General features: G+C 34.2%; 2 protein-coding genes across 2 annotated transcripts in view; one reads left to right on the top strand and one right to left on the bottom strand.

Moving 5' to 3' along the window:
* LOC106689022 (dynein axonemal heavy chain 12) overlaps positions 1-15833 on the bottom strand; it is a 96956-nt gene extending 81123 nt beyond the window's left edge. The window contains exons 1-4 of the mRNA XM_067051182.1: positions 15576-15833; positions 12759-12895; positions 5989-6257; positions 2186-2360 (exon numbers count right to left, since the gene is read on the bottom strand). Of these exons, the coding sequence (XP_066907283.1) occupies positions 2186-2360; positions 5989-6257; positions 12759-12895; positions 15576-15687 (693 nt within the window). The 5' untranslated portion in view covers positions 15688-15833. The remainder of the gene's footprint in view (positions 1-2185; positions 2361-5988; positions 6258-12758; positions 12896-15575) is intronic.
* Positions 15834-21102: 5269 nt separating this feature from the next.
* Positions 21103-21543, top strand: LOC106689020 (craniofacial development protein 2-like). The gene has a single exon (XM_014433759.1). It carries the CDS (start codon positions 21103-21105, stop codon positions 21541-21543), a length of 441 nt encoding a protein of 146 aa, XP_014289245.1.
* The last annotated feature ends 1986 nt before the right edge of the window (positions 21544-23529 follow it).

The raw sequence follows: 23529 nt of genomic DNA, 5'->3' as shown, positions 1-23529 counted from the left end.
CGAGTCGGACCTTCCCAGTTTGATAGAAGAAGAGAATTATCCCTTCTTCGAGGAGTTCATTTACGGGTGGAAGGAGGTGGTGGGCCCCACTCATTACACGATGGGAAGGGCTTGACCGCCCAACATCGGCGAGCCACCAGAAGATGAGGAAGCTAACCCGGATTGAGACCATGAGGGCTGGACCAGCCTGGTAACTGCAGGAGGCACCCAGAGGGATGCAGTGGACAAGGTGCAACTCCATCAGACGTAGCGCTGGGCTGCACCACAGTTAAAAAAAACAAAACATTAATTGAATAATTAACAAAAGAATAAAAAAGGAAAAAAAATTGGTGATCCTTGGGAGTAGTGGCATGCGCAAGTCCCAGCGCACTACCCCGCACCCCGTATGCCAGACATGGCAAGGGAGGGGGAATAAAAAAAAAAAAAAATCTTTAGAAAGAACATCGTTTACCGGTGCCCCACGTGCGGAGTTCCAGAAACACATTAGAAACCACCTGAATAACGATAAGAAGAAAGGGGATAATAGTACCTGTCCCTATAAAACTCCGCTGTGGGTGGTTTAGAAGAAAAACGCACTAGGTGAAAATGAAGAAAAATACAGATTGGTGGTGGATTATAGGAAGGAAAACGAGAATACAGTCGATGAAAAATACCCCACACCAAGGTTTGTTGATATCTTCGATAGGCTGGGTGGGGCAACAATTTTTGGCACCTAGGATCTGAAGGTGAGATATAACTAGATCATGATGCACCCGAGAGACGAGCACAAGGTCGCGTTTACTTTTAAGAGAGGCCATTACGAGTTAACGCACCTATCACCTTCCAAACCTAGGCGACCTACTAGTTGTCAGCAAAACAGAGACCGTAAAGGTTTTTAACGGATAAGAGAGTGGGGGTTGAAACTGTACTGGGAAAACCCTACACAAAGTCAAGCAGAAATACATTTTTGGGAACACTCAATTTCGTAAAAAGGAGTAAGACCCGATGCTCATAAAGTGACTGCTTTGCAGTGTATGACGGTGTTAAGTGATCAGACGGCCTTTAGGCGCACTGCTACTATCGGTTCGTGCCGGATATGGTGGAGTATTACACTTATTAGGTAAAAAACTGATTGTGACACTGGCCATGGAGCAGAATATTTCCAAATGCATAGACCATTTGAAGAGGGAAACGGTCCTTGCCTTTCCGGAATTTCGGTAACAATTTACAATGACTATGAACGCCACTGAGAACGCCTTGGGAGCAATATTGTCATAGGAAGGTGCAGATGGGTAACGCCCTATAGCATAGGCCAGAGAAAAGCGGAGATCCGTCATAGTGAGCTAGAGAGGGAATTGTATGGGCGGTAGACCACTTCCGACACTACCTATTTGGGAGGCGGTTTCAGGTTTACTCGGATCATCGCCCGTTGCAATAAGTCGGAATGTTAAAGGAGATCATTCGTTGGAAGGAACTTATAAGCCGGTATAGTATGAATATCATATACAAACCTGGAGAATGTGACGGCCGATTGGCTCTCGATGGCAATAATGGTATGTAGGTTTGAGGATGAACAGGGGGGCCCTTCAGAGAATGCAAAGCAGTTTCTGTGCATGGTGACACTAGGGTAGAACCAACAAGCGCCGGGACAAGATACCGAGGAACAGTCGCCTGTAGATGAGGAGGGAAGTAAGAGAACATCGCTGAAGAGGGAGAATTTGGAGGAAATAATAAATGATAAGAGGGCAAGGCAAATTATATGGAAGACGAAGACCTTGCATTAAAAAAAGGCCCTGTGCGCCAAAGTGCCCCTACTTATAGCGTACAATTTCTTTAACCCCTTAAAATAACAGGATAAAAATTGTGTAAATATATTCTATTGTATTTGAAAAACAAAGCTTTCTAGGAGAGTAAGAAAAAAAATAATGAAGCTCAGTCTTATCCGGAACAGTCCTAAAAGTGTCATTGCAACTTATAAATACAATAAAGAGGTTAACTATTTGGTTTATTAACTATTATGAAACTAACTATAAGAATAAACGTCGTACCAATGCCATTAAAAATACTAAAAGGCACTAATTAAATTTATTTTGAATTGTTTGTATGTATATTTTTTGTCATAAAAATAATTCATATGTTACCATTTAATTTCAATTTAGTTAAAATATATCATAATATTTTAGAATAAGATATTTTTAATCATTACCCAGAGAATGTCCATTTCCATATCTGTTGGGATCTTTGGAGGTTCGCAATCGTACTGCGCTCCAACTGCAAGGTATTTATAAGATAGGGCTGTACGATGGTGTTCCCTCCCTTCCTCTTCAGACTCATTATTTAGCTTCAAATCCCGTTGTGATGCTTCAAGAAGTGTTGTGTGGCTATGGTAATATTACATATTAATAAAAATAATAATAAAGATTTATTAGAATCTACGTTTGTTTTTTAATATATGTATGTAACTTTAAAAAAAACTGGAATCCTTAATACCTTGACCAATATTGTCCTTAAATTTTAGATAAAGACAAACATTTTCAAATTATTATTGCACTTAGATGACCAGCATTATAAAGCTACAAAGTTTTAAGGTTATTGATAGGCTACACATGTAAGATATTAAGGAGAAAAGAAAATGGCCATTGTGTTTTGTAAGGCCCACTAGGCCGATCTGGTATAAAATAAATAAATATATGTAAGCGCCCTTATGGAACTTACCCTTAAGTTTATTCTTGATTATTTTAGGGTATGATCATCGTTTTTTTGATTGTTCAAATATGCTAAGAATCGACATATGACCAACAATCGATAGTTTGAATCATTATCAAAGAGTTAATACCTGTTACCCTGGTACCTGTTATCTGCTACTGTTGTAACAATAAACTCGTATTTGAATGTGAAAAATAAATATTGAGTTTATTTTAATAGAGATCAAAGGAAACTTTTCAAATTCACAGATTTGTTTTAATGTTTCTTCTGACTTCTTTAAATTAAGTTGTTAATATCCCTGTCTAGTACAAGAAAGGTGCCAAATTTAGAAAAAGTAAAACAATTGATTAGTGTGAACATGGTTCTAAAAAATGAAACTGAGCTTTTTTTTATTTTTAACCAAATACTGTGCAATTCAAAAAAAAAAATTTTTTCTCTTAATAGTTTATTAATAATAATAAACACGGAGAAATATATTTTGTTTTTATTCACTAATTTGTTAAGAAGGAGGTTAAAGGTACCCTACATTGATTATAATTTGAATATTTAAAATAGCTCAAACAAGACCAGAAAACCCCAAACTTTTTCCATAATCAACCGGAACATAAGCAATTGAATACATTAATATATGCAACTTACAATACTTTATTATCATTGAAACACCACTACAATCAACTCCAAACATATAATAAATACAATTTACAATAATAATCCATGTAAAATAACTAACAAATAAAATTATGATCATAATAATTTTTTTTTAAATTATTTATTTAATGTAATTTACAACTGTAAAAAATAATACAATAGGTAAATATGTTATATGTTTCATATAAACTTGAAAATCTTGGGAAGGAACCACTCATTGGTGGTACTTCAAACATTAATTTAAATTAGAAGGTCCCGTGGCCATCTTCTTTTCAGACACCTCGGAGGATTATCAGGGATTGTTAAGGATGAAAGATTAAGAATTAATGGGTTAGGATGGTTAAGGAGTTTGGAATGAAAAGACGCATATCTGCAACGAATGGGATGTTAAGGTCTTTGTGAATGAGTTTATTTGTGACGTAATAAGGAGCATCAAGGATTTTACGTAGCATTTTGGATTGTAACGATTGGATGCGGGAAGAATTAGATGGTTTGGTGGAGCCCTAGAGCTCAATTCCATATGTCCAAATTGGTCTGATTATCGTAGTGTATACTAATTTTTTGTAGTGAATGGGAAGTTTAGAACGTTTGTCAAGTAAGTGTTGTAGCAATCGGAATCTACGAGCAGTTTCTTGTCGTTTCAGTCTTGTGTGTGGATTCCAAGTAAGTCTCTTGTCAAGATGGATTCCTAAGTATCGAATCTGTTCAACAGGCACTAGTGGTGTATTTAGAAAGGATACTGTAGGACAGGAAGGCAGAGGTTTACGACGGAGAGTAAAGGTGATCTTGTGGTATTTGTCAGGATTTATTTTGATTCTTCAGTTTTTACACCATTCTTCAATAGATGTTATGTGCGCCTGTAGTGTTTGTGATGCATTAGTTGGGTCGTTGTTTACACAAAGTAGACATGTGTCATCATACCATATTATAATTTCTGCTTTTAGTCTGTTAGTCAATTTATTGTAATGAGTTTTGTCCGAGGGATATCTTGTTCTGTGCCACCTCGCTCTTGCCCGGCGTTTTTCTGTTAATAATGCTTGTATGTGACGAGGTAAGTTGTTTTCTCTAAAACTTTTTATGTTCATTGGTGAAGTATTGTTAGTTATAGTAGTTCCTATCGATCTTGAAAGTATTATTTCGATAGCAGAGTCGATCTGTTCTTTTGTTTTTAGTGGAATTTTTAAGTCAAGTACGTTTTCAAGATCAGTCCGAAAATTTTTCCAGTTTACCTGTCATAATAATTTAAAATTGAGATTGCATTATAACAATAAATTAAAAATATAACAAATATTTGTATTTGTTTAAGTATTGTTGACTTATTAACTACTAAATCTGTGTTATTTAATAAAGTATAAAAACGATATAACATTTAATTGAATAGCCATCATGTTACCACCCCCAGTAGAACAGGAATATAACAAATTCAGGTGAGTTAACTTTCAGATGAACTACTAAGATAACATCTGTTCAGTAAAGAATTTGGAGTCTTGGGGCTGTGGAGTTTCTTTAACCAGTCATTTCCTTATTGTAAAAGTATTTGGACGACTACATGACTATAATAAGGCCTATCTAGACTAAGGGGTTGAGCATTGGGGCTCCACTAAACCCTCAATCCTTACAATCCCAAATCATCCATGTTCTCTACTTTGTCCAATAAACCATCCATAAATTCCTTATTGTTCCATATGCAACCGATTCAGCCCGAACCAGATATCAATCCTTTTATAATTATAAACTCCCTAACCACTCAAACCTACCAGTTTCTAACCTTGATTCCTCTTCCATTCCTGACAATCCACCGAGGCGCCTGAAAGGAAGATGGCCTCGAGACCTAATGTAAAAATGTTATTAACCTAATTTAAAATGTGCTACCAATGGGTAGTTTCTTTAGATGTCTGTATCATACTATTATGATCTCACATCACATTTATTAGATGTATTATGTATATACTGATTTAAATGTCAATAAATATATAACTAAAACAAATAAAATTCGGATGTATCCATCATCTTAAACAGACAAATCAAATCAAATGCATTAACTCATTCCTAAACATTTGCCGAATACTTACATAAAAAAATAAATAAATAAAATAACAGTAAGTTTTACAACGAAATAATTTCGAATAAAAATTAGGACTGAATTTGTACTTTATAAAATAGGTTGGTCTTAAAAGAGGATTCAGAAGGAAATAAATGAAATCCAATAAACGACACAATATAAAATTTATTTTTTAAATATTTTAAATACAAAGATATATATAAGTTACACATCTGACTTAATTAGTAATTCTAAAGGGCATGGACGTACCCAGAGGGAGGCAGCTGCTCCCGCAAACAAATTATTAATTCAATAAAAATTGAATTTTTTTTTTTCATGCAAATAATTGTAATAAGCAATAAATCTATAACATAGTTTAATATAATTTTCTTTAAATGTTCATTCCCTGCTTAAATGTCATAACCTAATTGACTATGTCTTGCACTCCTCCTTTTCCTCCTCGTTTTTAAACTGGGCAGAGTTAGGCAACTATGAAACTAATAGCTAACATTGCCAAGGATACGATATTTATTTATCAATGGTTGATTCATGAATATGAATCTCTGACACTGGGTACGCCCATGCTAAAGTGTGGTCGTCAAGATGATATTTACCGCCGGAGCCTGCCGAATTTATCCGCCCTGAAAGGCCCAAATAAAGCATATAACATTGCCGATTGAGTTGCTTCTTCTTTCCTTAAGCATAGCGTTCCGTTCATCTTCAACATGAAATGGAACGGGTCCTGTGGCTTGCCAAATTTTTTATAAATAGGATGGACCATTTTTAGTACTTCCCACGGCAAATCGCGTTCTATTATCTCCACCATTTTCTTTTCAAAACGAATGCATGCCTCATTATAGTTCTTTTCTTTGCCTTCAAATACCTGAAATAAATGAAAAGTAAATAAATAAAGATTCATATAATTAATATATAGATAAATAGGTACATCAAAATCTCACCCATGCCTAAAAATAGTAAAGTATTGTTACTTTAATTGAATCATAGTTAGATTTGACTAAAAATAATATATTATCATTTGAACGCGCTATACTCTGCCCTCTGTCGACTTAAATAAAAGGTCCAGGAGGTGAAGAGGAGAAGTATACTTCATGACTGGTTGAATTGAAAAATAACCTTACGTTTTCTGGTATTTTTTCACCACCTCCTGTTATTCCCTCCCTGTGTCTCAAACTTTTATTGTTGGATTGCTTCTCCGCGATATATAAAGGTAAGTATAATCTGAAGTCGTTCGAGGTCTATCTGAGATCAAGAAGCATATTCCTCTGATATCTTAGTTTATTCTATGATTGTTACTAAGACAATAGTAATTCAAATCAATTTAAAAAAAAACTCTACATAGAGTGGAAATTAATCATAGCTTGATTCAGAACAGGTATGTTTATATCATTCACTGTGGAAATTCTTTCCCGTAATAATTTTCCAAAAAAGCTGTTCAGTTGACAGATTGTCTAACTCTAATTTTCAGAAAATTACTTTGATGTAAATTGTTAATATTTTTCTTTTGTGAAAGTATGGCATAAGCATAAAAATATAACAGTTACCTAAAATTTACATTCTACTAACCATTTATTAAATATTAAAAGAATTAATATTGAAAATACTAATAATAATTTAATGAAGCTGACTTGTTAACTGAATGGCTCATATATTTAAATATAAACAAAAAAGATTAATTATTTCATAACTGTTATAACGGAAAAAATTATCAGACTATCAAAACTTACTGACACACACAATGTGCATGCGATCGCACAGTCAAACTCATAGAACAGTATATTTATGTTTTTCGTCATTCTCCGTAACCTCCTACGACTTCATTTACCAAACATTATTATTTTTATAATATTTGGCGATCCAACGATATGAGTAATTCTCAGAATTCGATGTTATTTAGGTACCAAACTTCATAGAAAATTAAAGTACATTGTTTCTATTTTTTAAATTTGTATTAACATCAGGAAATGCTCTATCACAACTCCTTGAAGCAAGTACACACACTCATGCAGTTTTCGTGTTATCGATTTATAATAAAATGTCTGTACCTAGGGAGTCTACTTTTGATGAATTTAAGAACACAAAATATGAAGCATGAATATAGTTTAATAATATTGGCCAAGTAGGGAATCAGTATAACTTTGGGTCAGTTTAAAAATGCAAAATTCCATGATAAATTTTGTTTTTAGAGGATACCGTGTGACAGAGGTAATCAATACTATAGTGATTGGTGTGTTCGGCTTAAAATTATGTTTTATACCGATACTTAAAAGGATGCTCGGCAATTTAAGGCATACGGAGGCCTCTCTATTTTACAGGAGAGCAGCTTGAAGCGAATATGAATTCTTTTTAAAGATTTGTCTTCGGTACATCGAGGCGTTCTCATTTTCCTAGACCTCTCAGGTGAGTTTAAATGGTTATTTCACTTTTACCGCAGGTAATATCTTCTCAGATGTCACCTATAGCGAACAATCAGTTGCCAGTACCCTTCCAACACCCACACTCCTAGAATTTAAATCCTCTCCCCCCCCCCTCCTCACCCCCAGGAAACAAAATCTCGCCATTCTGACCTCTACATTTAGTACAAGAGCCGGGAAGAAAAGAAGGCAGTTATTTCACCCCCATTTTTGATTACTTTAATGAAAACTATGTATAATTACTAGTTAAAACTAATGAGTCAGCCAAGTATACGTAGGGGGAATAAAAAATGGCGGCTTTTTAAAAACGTTAAAAATAATTAATTTTTCATTCGGAGCTATGTATCATAAAAACTACCAACAACACTAGAAAATCAAAAAGAACATTATTTAAAGGAAGATAAATTTGCTGAAATATGAGCCCTAAAAGAGCTATTTACGTCCAATAGTTCTCGAGTTATGGCTTTTTAAAAAGCAACATTTCTTAAAAATCTACTGAAAGGTTAGTAGTTAGTTAGTTTATTTTGAGAAATCTATACCTCAGGAACTATGAGACATCTAGATGTCTATTAGCATTCAAATTAAACCTAGTTTAACGAAATATAAAGTAGCTTAAACCTTTACCTTCGTATGAATAGTAGTTTTCATGATATTTCCTAAAATAAATTGATTTATAGTTGTTTGGACAATAAGTTTGAGTTTTCAAAAACTTCATTTCAGAAGCCATAGGACGTACAGATGTTTGTCAGGACTCAAATTAAAGCTAGTTAAATTTACTATAAAATAGTTCATAACGTTTACCTTTGTAGGAGCAGTAGTTTTTGATATTTGACAATATAAATTCACAAACTGTTTATTTCTAGTTGTTCGTATAAAATGTTTGATTTTAGAAAAAAATATATCTCTAGATCCATAAGACTCACATATGTCGGCCAGCAATCAAAATAAAGGAAATTTAACTTACTCTAAAGTATCTTATGACACTTATCTTCATAGGGATAGTAGTTTTTATGATATTCACATATGAATATAAATTAGGCAAATGAAAATTTGTCCGAACAACTATAAATCAATTTATATTAGCAAATATCATGAAAACTACTACTCCTACGACGAAAAACGTACTAAACTACTCCATAGCCCATTAAACTAGCTTTACTTTGAGTGCTAACAGACATCGGTACGTCAAATGATTTTTGAGATATAGATTTTTAAAATAAATTTACTAACTGCTGATCTTTTAGTACGTTCTGTACAACATTTTTATGAAATATTGCTTTTTAAAAAGCTATATTTCGAGAACTATTGAACGTAAATAGCTCTATTAGGGCTCATATTTCAGCAAACTTACTCTCCTTTTAATAATGTTCTTTTAGATTTTCTAGTGTTGTTGGTAGTTTTTAAGATCTAGAACTCCGAATGAAAAATTAATTATTTTTAACGTTTTTAAAAAGCCGACATTTTTTATTCCCTGTACGTATACTTGGCAGACTCATCAACTTTGACTAGTAATTATACATAGTTTTCATTAAAGTAATAAACAATTAGGGTGAAATAACTGACTTTTTTCTCCTCTTGGGCTCTTGTACTAATTCCTTCCCCCTTAAAAATATTAACGCCAAACTGCCGGGCTCACAGCATCCTGCCATCAAATTCAAAGGTTCTGGATACTGAATTTAGAAAGCAGGTCACCTTCAGCAAAAGTCAAATGGGCTTCATCAAAGATCTGGCGGGAAAACATATAAGCGCCAGAATCATCGACGCAATCATAAAAGATGCCAAAAATAGGGAAAAAAATTGCGCTGTGTTTCTAGACGTGGTTGGTGCTTTTGACAACAATGGTCATGGACACATAGTGAGCTCGCTGGAGGCAAGAGCCGAAGACACCATCAAATATCTTGGATGTATATTCTCGGGAGAGCTAGTATTTGGAGAAGAGTTGGTGACAAAGCTAACTAATAACCTTGATAAATTGGTGAGCTCATGCCTCCGTTGTCAACCAGTACTTGTTCCCGAGCCTTGTTTACCCTCTCCAGACTGCTCCCCTTACAAAGATACGTCCTTCGATTTTGGAGGGAATTGATACCAATTCCCGCAGGAGTATCAAGGCCATCATCTGGGCTTCCTGCTAACATCTCGTCGGCGATGCTGTACGCACCCAGGAGTTATCGAGGACTTGGTCTGATCCGCTGCAGCATTGGTCCATTGCCCAGCGACTGTCGAATGTTCCGCATGCCCTATTCCAGTCTACATTCAATTACGAAGCCGAAATCGCACCATGTGCTGATAGACTAGGGGTGGATAAGAGCTACCAAAGTGTGAGAGCTCTACGACAGTCGTTGCGTGATAATGCCTTCGAAGAATGGGCCAATTGCAGGTGGCAGGGTTTTGGTGTTCGCCATTTCAGAGACCCCAAAAGCTAATAGATATGTATGTGAGAAGCCGGTAATCTCGGGGTCAGAATGGGCGAAGGCCTTGAAACTTAATATCAACTACGCATCCCTGCGTGGAGTCCCAGGAGCCAGTGGACAGCAAGGAGAAGTTGGGTCCCTCTGTCGCAAATGGGGTAGAGAGTCTGAAACACCAGCACATGTGCTGGGAAAATGCCCCCAACAACACCCTCCTTATAACACGCCGGCGCCACAGGATCAAAGAAGAATTAATAAAGTTCCCAGAAAAAAAGACTTCACCTGCTTCGAGGAAGTTTATTGTGCTGACACCGACGGATCCGTAAGATATGCCGATATTGTCGCATTTACAGAATGCGATTATGACAGGCACGGCTCTGGTCTTGGATCCGTCGGTAAGATTTGAAAGTAATGACCTCAAACTGGAAGATGGAGTGGAAAGAGAAATAAAAGGAAATAGATAAAAAATGCGTCCCTTTCCTTAAGGAAAATTCCGCGAGACTTTTGGAGAGAGAGAGTTCACTGTGAGAGGCCTCTGGTTTGGATCTCGAGGAACAATACCAGATAGAACAAGGAGCTTCTTAGAAGGTCTAGGTGTTAGCATCGGGGATATTGAGATCTTAGCAGAAAGTATTATTTTTGACTCCCTGGGGATCATACACAATCACCTGCATAGGAATTAGGTCGGAGATTATTCATTGTTTTATTTATTTATTTTAATATGTGGACCTGTCGATTTGTGTGTTTTAACTTATTTATTCATTCATTATTTTATTTTATTAGTATTATTATTTTTATTTATTTATTTTTTTAAAACTTATATATCCAGTCAAGTATTCCTTTTAATCAACTTTTTATTATATTTTCCTTTAACTCTATGTATTAGTTTTGTTTTGGTAAAATGTATTTAATTGTTTGTTTTTCGTTAAACTGATCTACTGCTGTGACTATTATTAATGGTTTGATCTCACATTGCCGTCTAATAGTGAATTTGTTTAACGGGCCACTGGAGAGGATCTGAGAGGGTGAATTCGGGAGAGTGAATTTGTCGATCAAATGAAATAAAAATTATAAAATGGTGAAATGGAAGGAACAAGAAACGGAAAGAAAAAAATGAATGAATTGAAATATTTGTATTTAGTGTATAGACTGCAATTGATTGTAAAAGAAAACTGTGGGGGAAAAAACTTTTTTCTTTCTATTTTATTATATCATGTAATTTATATATGCCCGATCACGGATTGATTAGTATGCTGTGTAATGTTGCAACCCAATGTATTTGGGCAGCATGGATGAATAAAGTATTTCTCTCTGTGTATTGAAGTGCTATCAGGGGATGTTTTCTCCATGAGACATGATCTACTAATGATAATTGATATATTAACATTTACTTCATATAGCACAGTTATAAAATTCAGTATGTTTTGTGGGAAATTAAGTTTTAATTGTGTTTTGTTTAGTTCCTAACTTAACATTAAAATACTCCCATCCCTCCCAAAAATTTGTTTTTTACGATTTATAAAAATATTTTTATAAATCGTTAATAAAAACATTTGTTAAGTTGGAAATAATAAACGTCAATAAATAAACTTATTTCCATTACCCTATTTTCAAATAATATTGAATGGCAGAAAATATCAGGACGCATGTCGTTTATGATAAATTGATGTTCATTAAAATAATTTATTTATATTCATAATAAATTATTTGTTATTTAAGTAATAAATTGTTATTAAAATATTTTTTTATATTCGAATAATTTATTTTATTCTTATGAAAAAAAAATTTACATAATTTTGTGTTCAAATAAATATTACCATTCGCATAAGTAATATTATTTGAATAGTGATTGAAAAATAATAAATGAATTTATTCACTAAATAATAAAATAAGGAATAAATAAAATATAAATGTTATTTGTTACTAGCTCTGCTACGCGGTTTCACTCGCATTTAATTTGTATCATACATGTTTCATTTATATGGTCAATAGATAGAGTGTCTGATTAATGATTATTTATTATTATGATTAATGAATAATATATTGACGCCTACATATATTTCTATTTATTATTATTTTTAGTTATCCCAGATAAATAGATAATAAGAAGCCTGAGAATTTATTAATTATTTGGAAAAAAAGAAGTATTCACAACTTGGATCCATCTTTGGGGTTTGACATAAACACGTTAGGTAAGAATGTAGTATCGTAAACGTTTTAGAATTTGTAAGTAGTCAAGAAACAAAAACGCAACCTTAATTCCGCAGTCAACATGAAATAGATTTTTCATGAGTTCAAAGACATTGAAAACTTTAATATGGTATTCAATTCATATTAGGCATTGTCTAATTTTTGTCTTTGTCTAGGTTTTGATTTTATTAAGTGAGATATGTTTCAATTATTAAGACAGAATACTTGAAAATCTATAAATAGTAATTTTAAAGTAATTAGGAAATTTAAAATCAGAAATATCACGGACATTTTTTAGGGCAGTATAAATTTCGCCTTGAAATCATAATAGCATAAAGTTTTATACAAACTTACCCGCGGATAGTGAAGCAATGTCATGATGGTCACTTTGGGCATAGGATGATAGCGAATTGTACCAAAGATTTTTAAATGACGGAAAGGACTTCGAGCGAATAGTTGATCTTTCTTTAATTCATATGCATAACCGCTACCTGAAACAATACTTTTCTGTTAGAACTTAATACTTTTATGTTGAAACTTTAACATAAACATAAATATTGAATACATTTACATCATACTATCTCACAAAAAAACTACCTAATCCTTAATCTAACGAAAAACTTAAGTTTCAGTTTAAGGTTGATGAGATATGGCAACTAACAAAATAACTACTATAGAGTAACATAAGGTATGCATTTCAACCTGCCACTAAAGTGTCTTAGCCAAATTAAGAAACACTAGTACTCATGGCCCAAATTACATCTTCGACATTGATATATAAATTTTACTGTTCTTCCTTTTTCCTTTTTTTTTTTTTTTTTTTTTTTTTTGGCCAAGACTCTTGTTAGTGTCCTATACTGCCTAACCATGGTTGAGGGTCAAAGGTTTTCATTTTCTGGGACCGCCCTCTTAATAAAAAAAATGTGTCTTAACCACTGAGCTACTGGCGACCCTCCTCACATCCATATGACGCCCTTACCCAATTCTAGTCGGCTCAGAAAACATACACATCATTTAATATATGAGAATAAAAGAGTCAAGACCGCTAGATTTTTTAACCCTTTTTTTCATAAAAATAATAATCTGATGTAAAAGAGCAATTTATTTTAAATCCTCTCTCATTTTGTTTTAACAGGTATTTTAGTTCTCTCTTTGACTTTGATTATTATTGATAAATATAAAAATCTGTCATAATCTTGGGTAATAAGTAATACTGAAACAAGTAAACACATCCATACCAAAAATATAAATAAAAATGAAAAACTAAGTCATAATTTGCACATAAACGTTAACGTCTGTAACAACAGCCGGCCATAACTTGTTTTAATTTTATAAAAACAATATAGTAAGGACAATTTCACTACTATCTTCATGTCCCCCTCCTTTTCACACATCTCTCCTTGTCGTATGCATTACAATCTGCCAAAACACGAAACCACAATTAGACATGGGTTTGAGAAAAGTGTAAATGCGATATTTCGGTAATGGATGCACGAATTCCCTTATTTTGACTAAAGGAAACAATCAAGTTAGAATAATAAAAGGTTTCGGTGATAAAAAAGGAGAATTCAAGAATATTTTTTTGTTCTGGTTCAGCTATCAAACTTACTCAAATTGCTGCTAAGACTAATGATCGAACAACCATTGAGGTTATATTCAACACTTGGCGTTACCTGAATCCTAAAATGTGTCAGCCCTCAAAGCTGTAAATACAGCAATAATTTTCTGAGAAGTATATTCGTATAAACAAATATTAGATAGAAAAATATATATATAAAAGGATATTTTACAGAATTCTATTGGAAAATAAAATTGAAAAAGGAAATCTGTGAGATAGCAAAAGATTTTTCTCCAGAAATAAGTTAATAGATAACTATTTCAATTGCAAGGTTATTTATGGTTTTCTCAATAAAAAAAAATAATAACTTTTAAGTCGTTTGTTAGGCAACCAAATGTGTAATCAAAAAATATAATGATTGAGATAAAATAAATTGTACCCAATTAAGTCTCAACACTCTTCATTATTAATTAAATATTCAACGTTTCAACCAACCTAACCATCCACAAGGGCAATCTTAACTAAAAATTCACAACCTCAGATCCAACTATTAAATATTTTTGCAGGCTTTAATTAACCTATGTTTGTCACTATTTCATTTAAATAGATAGAAATTTTTTTAATTGAAATTAACCTAAACATTAATATCACTCATATCTCAACAACTTCAATTGAGTTATATCAGTGTTTAGAATATTTGCACTTAAAAGTATAGATAGAAATACTTTTAATTGAAATTAATCTAAACACTGATATCACTTACTTCTCAATTACTTCAATTGAGTGATATCAGTGTTTAGAATATTTGCAATTAAAAGTATTTATTTATTGATATTTACAACTGTATAAAAAAATACAAGTAAATTTGATCATAATGACATAATGATATGATACAGCATGTAGAGAAACTACCCAGTAGTAGAACTCTAAAAACAGTTTACAATATAAGGTCACGAGGCCATCTTCTTTTATTTATATTTAAATGAAATAGTGACATACATAAGTTAACTAACCTATAGCCTACAAACATTTTTATTAGTTTGATGTGAGGCTGTGAAGCAAAATTAAACATTTTGCTGGTTATTACTTAGTTGAAGGTGTTAATAATTGATTGATATCAGTGTTTAAAATATTTGCAATTAAAAGTATTTATATTTAAAGGAAATAGTGACATACATAAGTTAACTAACCTATAGCCTACAAACATTTTTATTAGTTGGATGTGAGGCTGTGAAGCAACATTAAAACATTTTTCTGGTTATAACTTAGTTGAAGTTGTTAATAATTTATTGATATCAGTGTTTAGATTAATTACAATTAAAAATATTTATATTTAAATGAAATAGTGAGATACATATGCAGGTTAGTTTGACTGATTTTATTTTCCACAATTTCCAACTAACATTTTAATAGTTGGATGTGAGGCTGTGAATTTATACTAAATTTCACATTTAATTCTGTTCCTATTTTTTTATTTTATCAACTTAAATTAAATGAATTTTCTCACTTCGGAACAACGACAAAGGTTAGGTTTATTATCCAAATATTTTAGTAGAGTTAACCTAACTAAATAAATCATTTAACTATAGTAAAAAGACACGGTAAGTACTAACCGTCTTCTTTAGGGTATTTTTCAATATGATTTGAGTCATAAAATAACCTATAGTAATTGTAAACTTCCTCATCCATGTGAGAAATTAAGTGCAACATCAGATCGTCTTCCATCTTTTCAGATTTAATAAATGAAATCGCAATCGCCGCCAAGTATTGTTACACCCAAACAATATATATTCTGTATTAAAGTGTAAAGAATACAAAAGAACGCTGATGTCAAAATAAGCGTGAAATGCCCCAACCAAAAGATTAAAATAAATAATATCACGTTACGGAGCAGATCCATTAGATTAAATGATCTATTAAAATCAAATATTAATATCGATAGGGTTTCCTGGATACTGTCAGCAACAATAACTTAAAACATTTTATACAAATGTAGTAAAAGAATATTTGCTAATATATCTTTGGATAAATAATCGATCTCAGTATAACATCTTATATATTTCGTTTAACTAATAAGTAATTAAAATTTACTTCTCAAAAATGCTTATCATTACTGTCAAGGTCCTTAGAATAAATGGTTTAGGCTCCTTTGGAATGATTAAAACTGTAATATTTGAGAATGGCTGTGCCAGTGGTATTATTAACGTGGCAGACCTACTCTCTGGTACAATCAGGTTTTTCTGGTTCTTGTTCTGATCCCAAAATATCAAAGAATTTATCAAAATTCTAAAGTATGACTAAAGCACATATGAAATTCACTACAGAAATTAGGAATAACGAACACTGAAGTGGTTTCAAGAGCGGAGAATTTCCATTATTAGGCAAATACACTTTTGACATACTTCTGCTATTTCCCTAACATAGAAAGGCAGATAAACTAGCCATATATATTTTATGTATTGTTTTTGCAATTGATCGTTTGAATGGAATTAATCAATGTGCAAATATTTATTTTTGTACTATTTTGTTTACATGAAGCCATCACTTTCCAGTTGTCCTTTAATGCTACATGTAAAATGATGCACATTGTAAATAATTTTGTTTTGTTTTTTGTTTATTTTTTTGGGATGGTATTTTTGTACATTAAGTTGTATCCCTTCCAGAAAAAATACAGTATATTTGTTATTGGTCCAACTGTCATTTTTGTTTCTTTATTTTCATGTCACTGAAGAAACAAATATTGATATGTCATCATATCACACACATATATACATTACATATATACACACACATATCCTATCAGCTGATATGGTCCTCTGTCAGTTAGTACAGAACTCAGGCCATATATATACATACTGAATCACTCATCTCATAATAAATTAGTCAGAATTTAAATCAGCCACGCTTGATTTAGGTGGGTGATTTGTTTAAGGATCATCTCCTTATTCATAGTTCAAGTAAAATAAAAATTCCTTCAATCATATGTTCACTATCTACACCATTTTAGGATAAGATCTACTACGTTGTTCTGTGTCAGGTATACTAGGGTACCCTAAAAAAGAATCCAATGGAGTGGGTAGTTCAGTGGTAATGCACTATGCTAGTAATTCCAAGGACCTGGGTTCAAATCTGGCTGTGGCAGATAATTATTTTCTGTTTCACTGCAGCCATGAGTCAGTCCTTTGGGTTTGGGAGACCTCCGAGTTTCACCCAGCCTCATTAAGCACCCGCTTAATTGGGTAAAAATCTGGCGGTCAAGCATGGTTCTGACCAAATCACCTCCTTGCACAACCATTGGTCTAGTAACAGAGTACTCCTTACGAAGTACTGCACCCCTGACCCTTTATGGGTTGTTGCGGTACAGATTTAATTTTTAATCAGAGAAGTCATTTTTTCCTCTTCTTTATTATTTTTTTTAATAAGCATTTAAGAATGATTGAGTAAAATTCTAAATGAAACATGCAGAATTTCAACTATCTTATATCAAAGAAATAGAATATAAATCTAATAAAGAAAACTAAACAAAACTATTATCTTATATCAAGAAAGCCAGTAGCATAATTCAAATCAAGACAATAAATATTTAATTGATTTAAAACCATAGTTGTTAAATTTTAAAGAAACTTCCTTTTATTTTATTTTGCCAAATTACTTTGACTTTTCTTTATGTACATGCACATTTCCTTATTCTGTTAAATTTGATTAAATGTTAATTTGTACAATCACTTTTTGACTACATTATCTCAAACAGTCCACCTCTCTTTTTAACCTAGTCAGTACTTATACAATTCTCTATTTAATTTTACACTAAATGATCGTGATCAACATTGGAATAAATTTAAATTTATACATATTATTTTTGTTAATAGCCTGATTCCTATATTTTTCTATAGTGATCATTTCTTTTTAGATTCCTTTTGTGATTTTTCTTCTCATATCACAAAGAAGTGCACAATTTTAGGTGTATCAAATTTGAATCTATGTCATATTTGCCTGAAATGAGTGGTAAGAACAGTTAGTTCTGATTATTGTGCGACTGTATTCATGTTGATACACCATTCATTTTAGATAATGCTTAGAGGTTCCAAACAGGATTTCCAACAAAAGTTCTTCTCAAGGAATTTCACATACTATGTTGGATTGCAGCTCTAATTTTTCTTTGTCTCTCATGTTACTGTAAAGTTTGGTTGAAATAGCTGGTTATGGCCATGTTCTGTATGTGATGGAGTAAACATTTTTGTTTTGTTATGGGTCAGAGTGTTTTTACATTCTTTCAGAAAATATTGGTATGTAGGGAATTGTGTAATATCTTTTACTGTTGGTTTCTTGGGGCCTTAGTTATAGCAATGTTAGTCATTATTTCAGTAATTGGCAAACAAGTCTTAGTGGGTACCCATTTATTAACAGGAGATTCATTACTTTGTTTTCTGCTACTTTTAGGTGTGATGAAAACATTAATTTTTTTTTCAAGTGAAATTTTTATTTTTTGATAAATATTATAATCTGCCACAAAGTTGTTGGGCAATAAGTAATAGTGATAACTGATTACATTCATATTAAAATAAAATAACATATGAATAAAAATAAATAAATAAATGAAAAAAAATTACATAAAAATAAATAAAGTCACTCTCTAAATATATACAAACAGAAGGATATAGAAAATAAACATAATCAAACTATGTATATGAAAAAATAAATAAATAAAGTAATCACCAGTTGCATTTACACTTTTTTATACAATATTTATACTATCAACCTGAGGATCCCTGAGCCCACTCTATCCTCCACATATGAGAGCTCTTTGAGATTCCAGCTCGTCCCTCTCACTGCATCACTGGTAATGAGCGAGTCAAGGCTGAGCAAGTGCGCTAAAGCCGCAAACACTCACATTGAGTGGAGCATCTGACCACTGCCAGAACTCCAATTCTCCATTTTTATTTTAAAATAAGTCTCTTGGTCACTGCCGTTTCAACCTTCGATGTGGATTGTAGAGATGGATGGAACTGGATAAGGATTGAACCAAAGGATTAGGATGATTAAAAAGATTTATATGGAATTTTGAGAATTTGGTTGGTATGAGGTTAAGGACAAAAGGGATATGGAGGTCATGGTGTAGTGTTCAGTTAGAGACGTAATAGGGTGCATTGACTACAGTTCTAAGAATTTTAGATTGGAAGGATTGGATACTTTTGATGTTCTATGGTTTAGCTGTTCCCTTAAGTTCAAGTCCGTAGGTCCAGATAGGTCTGAATGTAGTCTTATAAATTGGAAGTTTGTTTTCTATTGAGAGATGAGAGGTCCTGCTCAGCATTCAGTATATAGGTTCCAGATGAATCTTTTGTCTAAGATGAATCCAAGATATCGCACTGTGTCGGATCTCGGTAGAGGAATATAATTAAAAGTAACAGATAGACAGAAGCTGCAGCGGAGGGTGAAAATCACATGGGTGCATTTCTATTCATTGACTTTTATTCATCATTGGCTGCACCATTGCTCAATCTAGGTGAGATGTGTTTGGAGATTGGATGAGGCTGTTACAGGATCAGAATGGAAGGATAGGATAGCTGTATCATCAGCAAATTTTGCCAGGAACATGTCAGGATTGATGGGAATGTCAGCAGTAAAGAGGATGTAAAAGACAGGACCAAGACACTGCCTTGGGAAACTCCTACCTCAATCGATAGATGTTTGAGTACTCAAAAGGAGTGATTAGAGAGGTAGGAGCAGAGGATAAGTTTTGAGGTAATATGGACTTGAGCTTGAAAAGCAATGACATACCCGGTCAAAAGCTTGCGCTATGTCCAGAAAGACACCATGCTGTATTGTTTCTTTTCAAGAGCTGAAGAGACATAGTCAACAACTCAGAGGCCTTGTAAAACCGTGGAGTGCCTAGGGCGGAATCCAAATTGATGAGTGAGAAAACTCTGTGATTCTACTATTCCTGGTTTGTTAAACCTGGTAAAAAAAATAGTAATACCAGGTGTTATTGATTTTATATCTTTTAGAACACAGACTTGTATAATGAATATATCTTCCAGAGTGGATGGTTTTTGCTCCAATTTTGTTTCTATTTCTGCGTTTGAGTTTCTAATCAAAAGAACATCTAAAAAGGGTATTTTATTTTCTATTTTACACTTAATTGGGAGGAGTAGTTGCTGAATTCATTTCAAACTGTTTCTTTTTTTGTTTTCTTAGTAAGTATTGCAGTGAATCAGAATATGAAATGAGATTTTGGGAAACAATAGATTTTAATAAATCCTCTAACTAAATATCTACCAAAATTAGGATATTAGGAGATCTCATTGAACATCCGAACTTTTGAGTATATAATTTTTCATTAAATTAGAAATATTTTCTATCCATACAAAGTGCCAGTAATGAATGTATTGTTTTTTTTTTGTTTCAAGATTGTGCCACCCATTTTCAATTATAGTCTTTATTTTTGAGGTGTTATTTTTACTTTATATTATTTCTTGGGGCAGCGGTAGCAGCGTGGTAACGCACCTGTCTACCAACCTACAGGTGTCAGATCTAATCCCGGTCCCACCCGGGCTTTTTTCAAGCATAAAATAATGCAAAATTCACTTACAACCTCCCCCGGGCATTTGTGAGGCCCGTTAGCCAATGGGTGGCACTCACAAAAAAATAGGCGTGGGAGTGACGAACCCACCCTACGAAAAAACCACGTCAAGAAACGTGCGATATATTTCCTAATAGGCGAGGACTTAGACCTCCATGGTCTGTTGCCCATTTAATAATAATAATAATTTCTTTGTATGTATAAACTTCACCATTAATAGGTTCTTCTTTTTTATTAAAAAAAAAAAAAAATAACAGACTACAAATCCTTTTTACTGTGTAAAAAAATAACGTTACAAAATTTATTTCATTATATCACTCTAAAATTTCAACATCAATGAAATAAACAAAATTTAATATTTTAAACTTTATCTTACTCAAGAATTTTTAAACTTTTACATTCCAGGAAAAGTTCGAATTATAGATGGAGAACATTTTGCCTTTACAAGGATATACTTTCTTATAGTTATAAACTAATTTATACATGTAAAAAAACTTAAGTCCAAAAAAAAATTGAAAATAGTATGCCTTAAACAAGAAGTCATTTAATAATTATTTATGCACTTCAAAGTTTACAGCAGCCGTGAGAACACCCACGAGTTTGGGGTGGGGTTCGTTGTTGCGAATAAATTCAGACAACCGGTGATTGGATGGAAACCTGTGAATCCCAGAATATGCCACATCAGAATACGGGGGAGGTTCGGCAATTACAGTATCTTCTGTGTGCACGCTCCCACGGAAGTGGCTGATGATGAAGAAAAGGACAGGTTCTATGACTCTCTTGAAAGAACCCTTGACGCCTACCCAAGCTACAACGTCAAGATAATCGCTGGAGATTTCAACGCGAAGATTGGAAAGGAAGAAATCTATCGCCCTACTATAGGACGTCACAGCCTTCACGAAGAAACTAACGAAAATGGCCAACGCCTAGGCCAACTTCGCCGCATCCAAGGGATTGGTTATTGGAGGGACACTCTTCCCGCACAGGAGGGTACATAAGGGAACCTGGATATCATCTGACAAGAAAAATGTTAAACAAATTGACCACATTCTATTGGATGCCAGACATAGATCCAGTCTACAAGATGTAAGGACGTATCGTGGAGCGAACGTAGATTCTGACCACTATCTCAGTGTCGTTCACCTGAGAGCCAAGACACAGCAAAACAGAGCGGTGAACTCTGGTACAAAGAGGTAATAAGTTCAACCTGGACAAACTGAATGTTCCTGACACCAGGACTCGTTATATGGAACAGCTGGATGAAGACCTCCGCTCTCAAAGAATTGATGGTAACACTGACCATAGGTGGAAAATCTGTGTTCATGCAATGGAGCGGAATGCAGAAAAGATCTTAGTGTGGCAGGACAGAGAAATCGGATCCCGTTGGTTTGACGAAGAATGTGAAGCTGCTACGAACCAGAAGAACCAAGCATACAAAGCCATGGTTACTACAGCCACAAGGAGAAATGTGATGCATATCGATTGAGGAGACGTGAAGAGAAACGCTTGCATCCCAGAAGGAAGAGGAACTGGAGAAGACAGAAACATTTTACAGAGATAAGGAATTCCGAGACTAGGAAATGAATAGAAGGAAAATAAACCGGAACCTAAAACCCTACCCTAATGTCTCTTACTTCTGGAACGACCATGAGGGGAACCTGCTTTCCGACAAGCAGAGAGCCCTGTCCCAGTGGAGGCGTCACTTCAATGATCTCCTCAATGAGCGACCTTTGGAACTTGTGAGGAATTAGAGAAAGAAGATGAGGAACACAGGGAGAATGAAACAGATGAAGAGCCACCTTTTGAAGATTAGATCCTCGATGCCATCAACCGATTGAGATGTAATAGGGCTCCGGGTGCCGACGGACTCTCCGCAGAACTCATCAAGTGCGGTGGGAACGAACTGGTGAAGGATATACAGGATCTCCTCATCACCGTTTGGACAGATGAAGTTCTACCGGGCCCATGGATCATGTCGCTCATCTGTTCTATATTTAAGAAGGGTAATAGACTAAAGTGCTCCAACTACAGAGAAATCTCCCTCCTGTCTGCCGGATACAAAGTCCTGTCAAACATCCTCTTCGAGCGTTTGCTGCCCTATGCTGAGGGGGCGCTAGGCCGATACAAGTGCGGATTCGGAAAAGGCAGGTCCGCGACTGATCAGATATTCTGCCTCAGGACGATTCTCGAGTGAGGAAGGGAATTCAAGTTTAAAACTCGCCACCTCTTCATCGATTTTAGGCCAGCTTATGATAGGGAAGAATTATATGAGGCTCAAAAGCATCTTAAGATCCCTAGCAAGGTAATAAACCTTGTGAGGCTTACAATGAATAATGTAAGCTGCATGGTTCAGATCGGTGGAATTCCCCACAATAAAGGGATTATGTCAGAGAGATGCCTTAACCGGCCTTCTCTTTGCAGTGAGCAGTGAGAGATGCTGGGATACAGACCAATGGCAACATCTTTATTAGATCTGTTCAGCTATTTGTGTACGTGGATGATATAGATATTATAGGACGTTCCTTCCAGGCTATATCGGATGTTTTCCTTGCTCTGGTGGGTCCTGCGAGAAGACTTGGCTTGGAAGTCAGTTCGTAAAAAACAAATATGGTTATGGGGGAGGTGCCTAGGCCAGGAGAGAGGTTGACCTTCGGGGAATACCAATTTGAGAAGATTAATGTTTTTGTATATCTTGGCTCATTGGTAACTCAAGAAAACGAACCTGAACAAGAGATTCGGCGTAGGATCATAGTGGCAAATCGGTGCTATTTTTCTATGGGAATGGTCAGATTCTCCACTCAAGTTGAGTGTTTGCGGCTTTAGCGCACTTGCTCAGCCTCCACTGGCTCATTACCAGTGATGCGGCGAGAGGGATGCGCTGGGATCTCTCTAGCTCTGCTCTACCCCTCACACGTGGGGGATGGAGTGGGCTCAGGGATCCTCAGGTCGATTCTGTAAATATTGTATATATTATTTTATCATTA

Source organism: Halyomorpha halys, unplaced genomic scaffold (assembly GCF_000696795.3).
Source record: "Halyomorpha halys isolate HHAL.00 unplaced genomic scaffold, Hhal_1.1 Scaffold1261.1, whole genome shotgun sequence".
Lineage (NCBI taxonomy): Eukaryota > Metazoa > Arthropoda > Insecta > Hemiptera > Pentatomidae > Halyomorpha > Halyomorpha halys.
Note: the sequence above shows the minus strand (reverse complement) of the source record. Positions and strands in the feature narration are given on the sequence as shown.

Excerpts from the sequence above, each read along its gene's own strand:
- LOC106689020 (XM_014433759.1), top strand. The coding sequence starts at position 21,103 with ATGCACTTCAAAGTTTACAGCAGCCGTGAGAACACCCACGAGTTTGGG.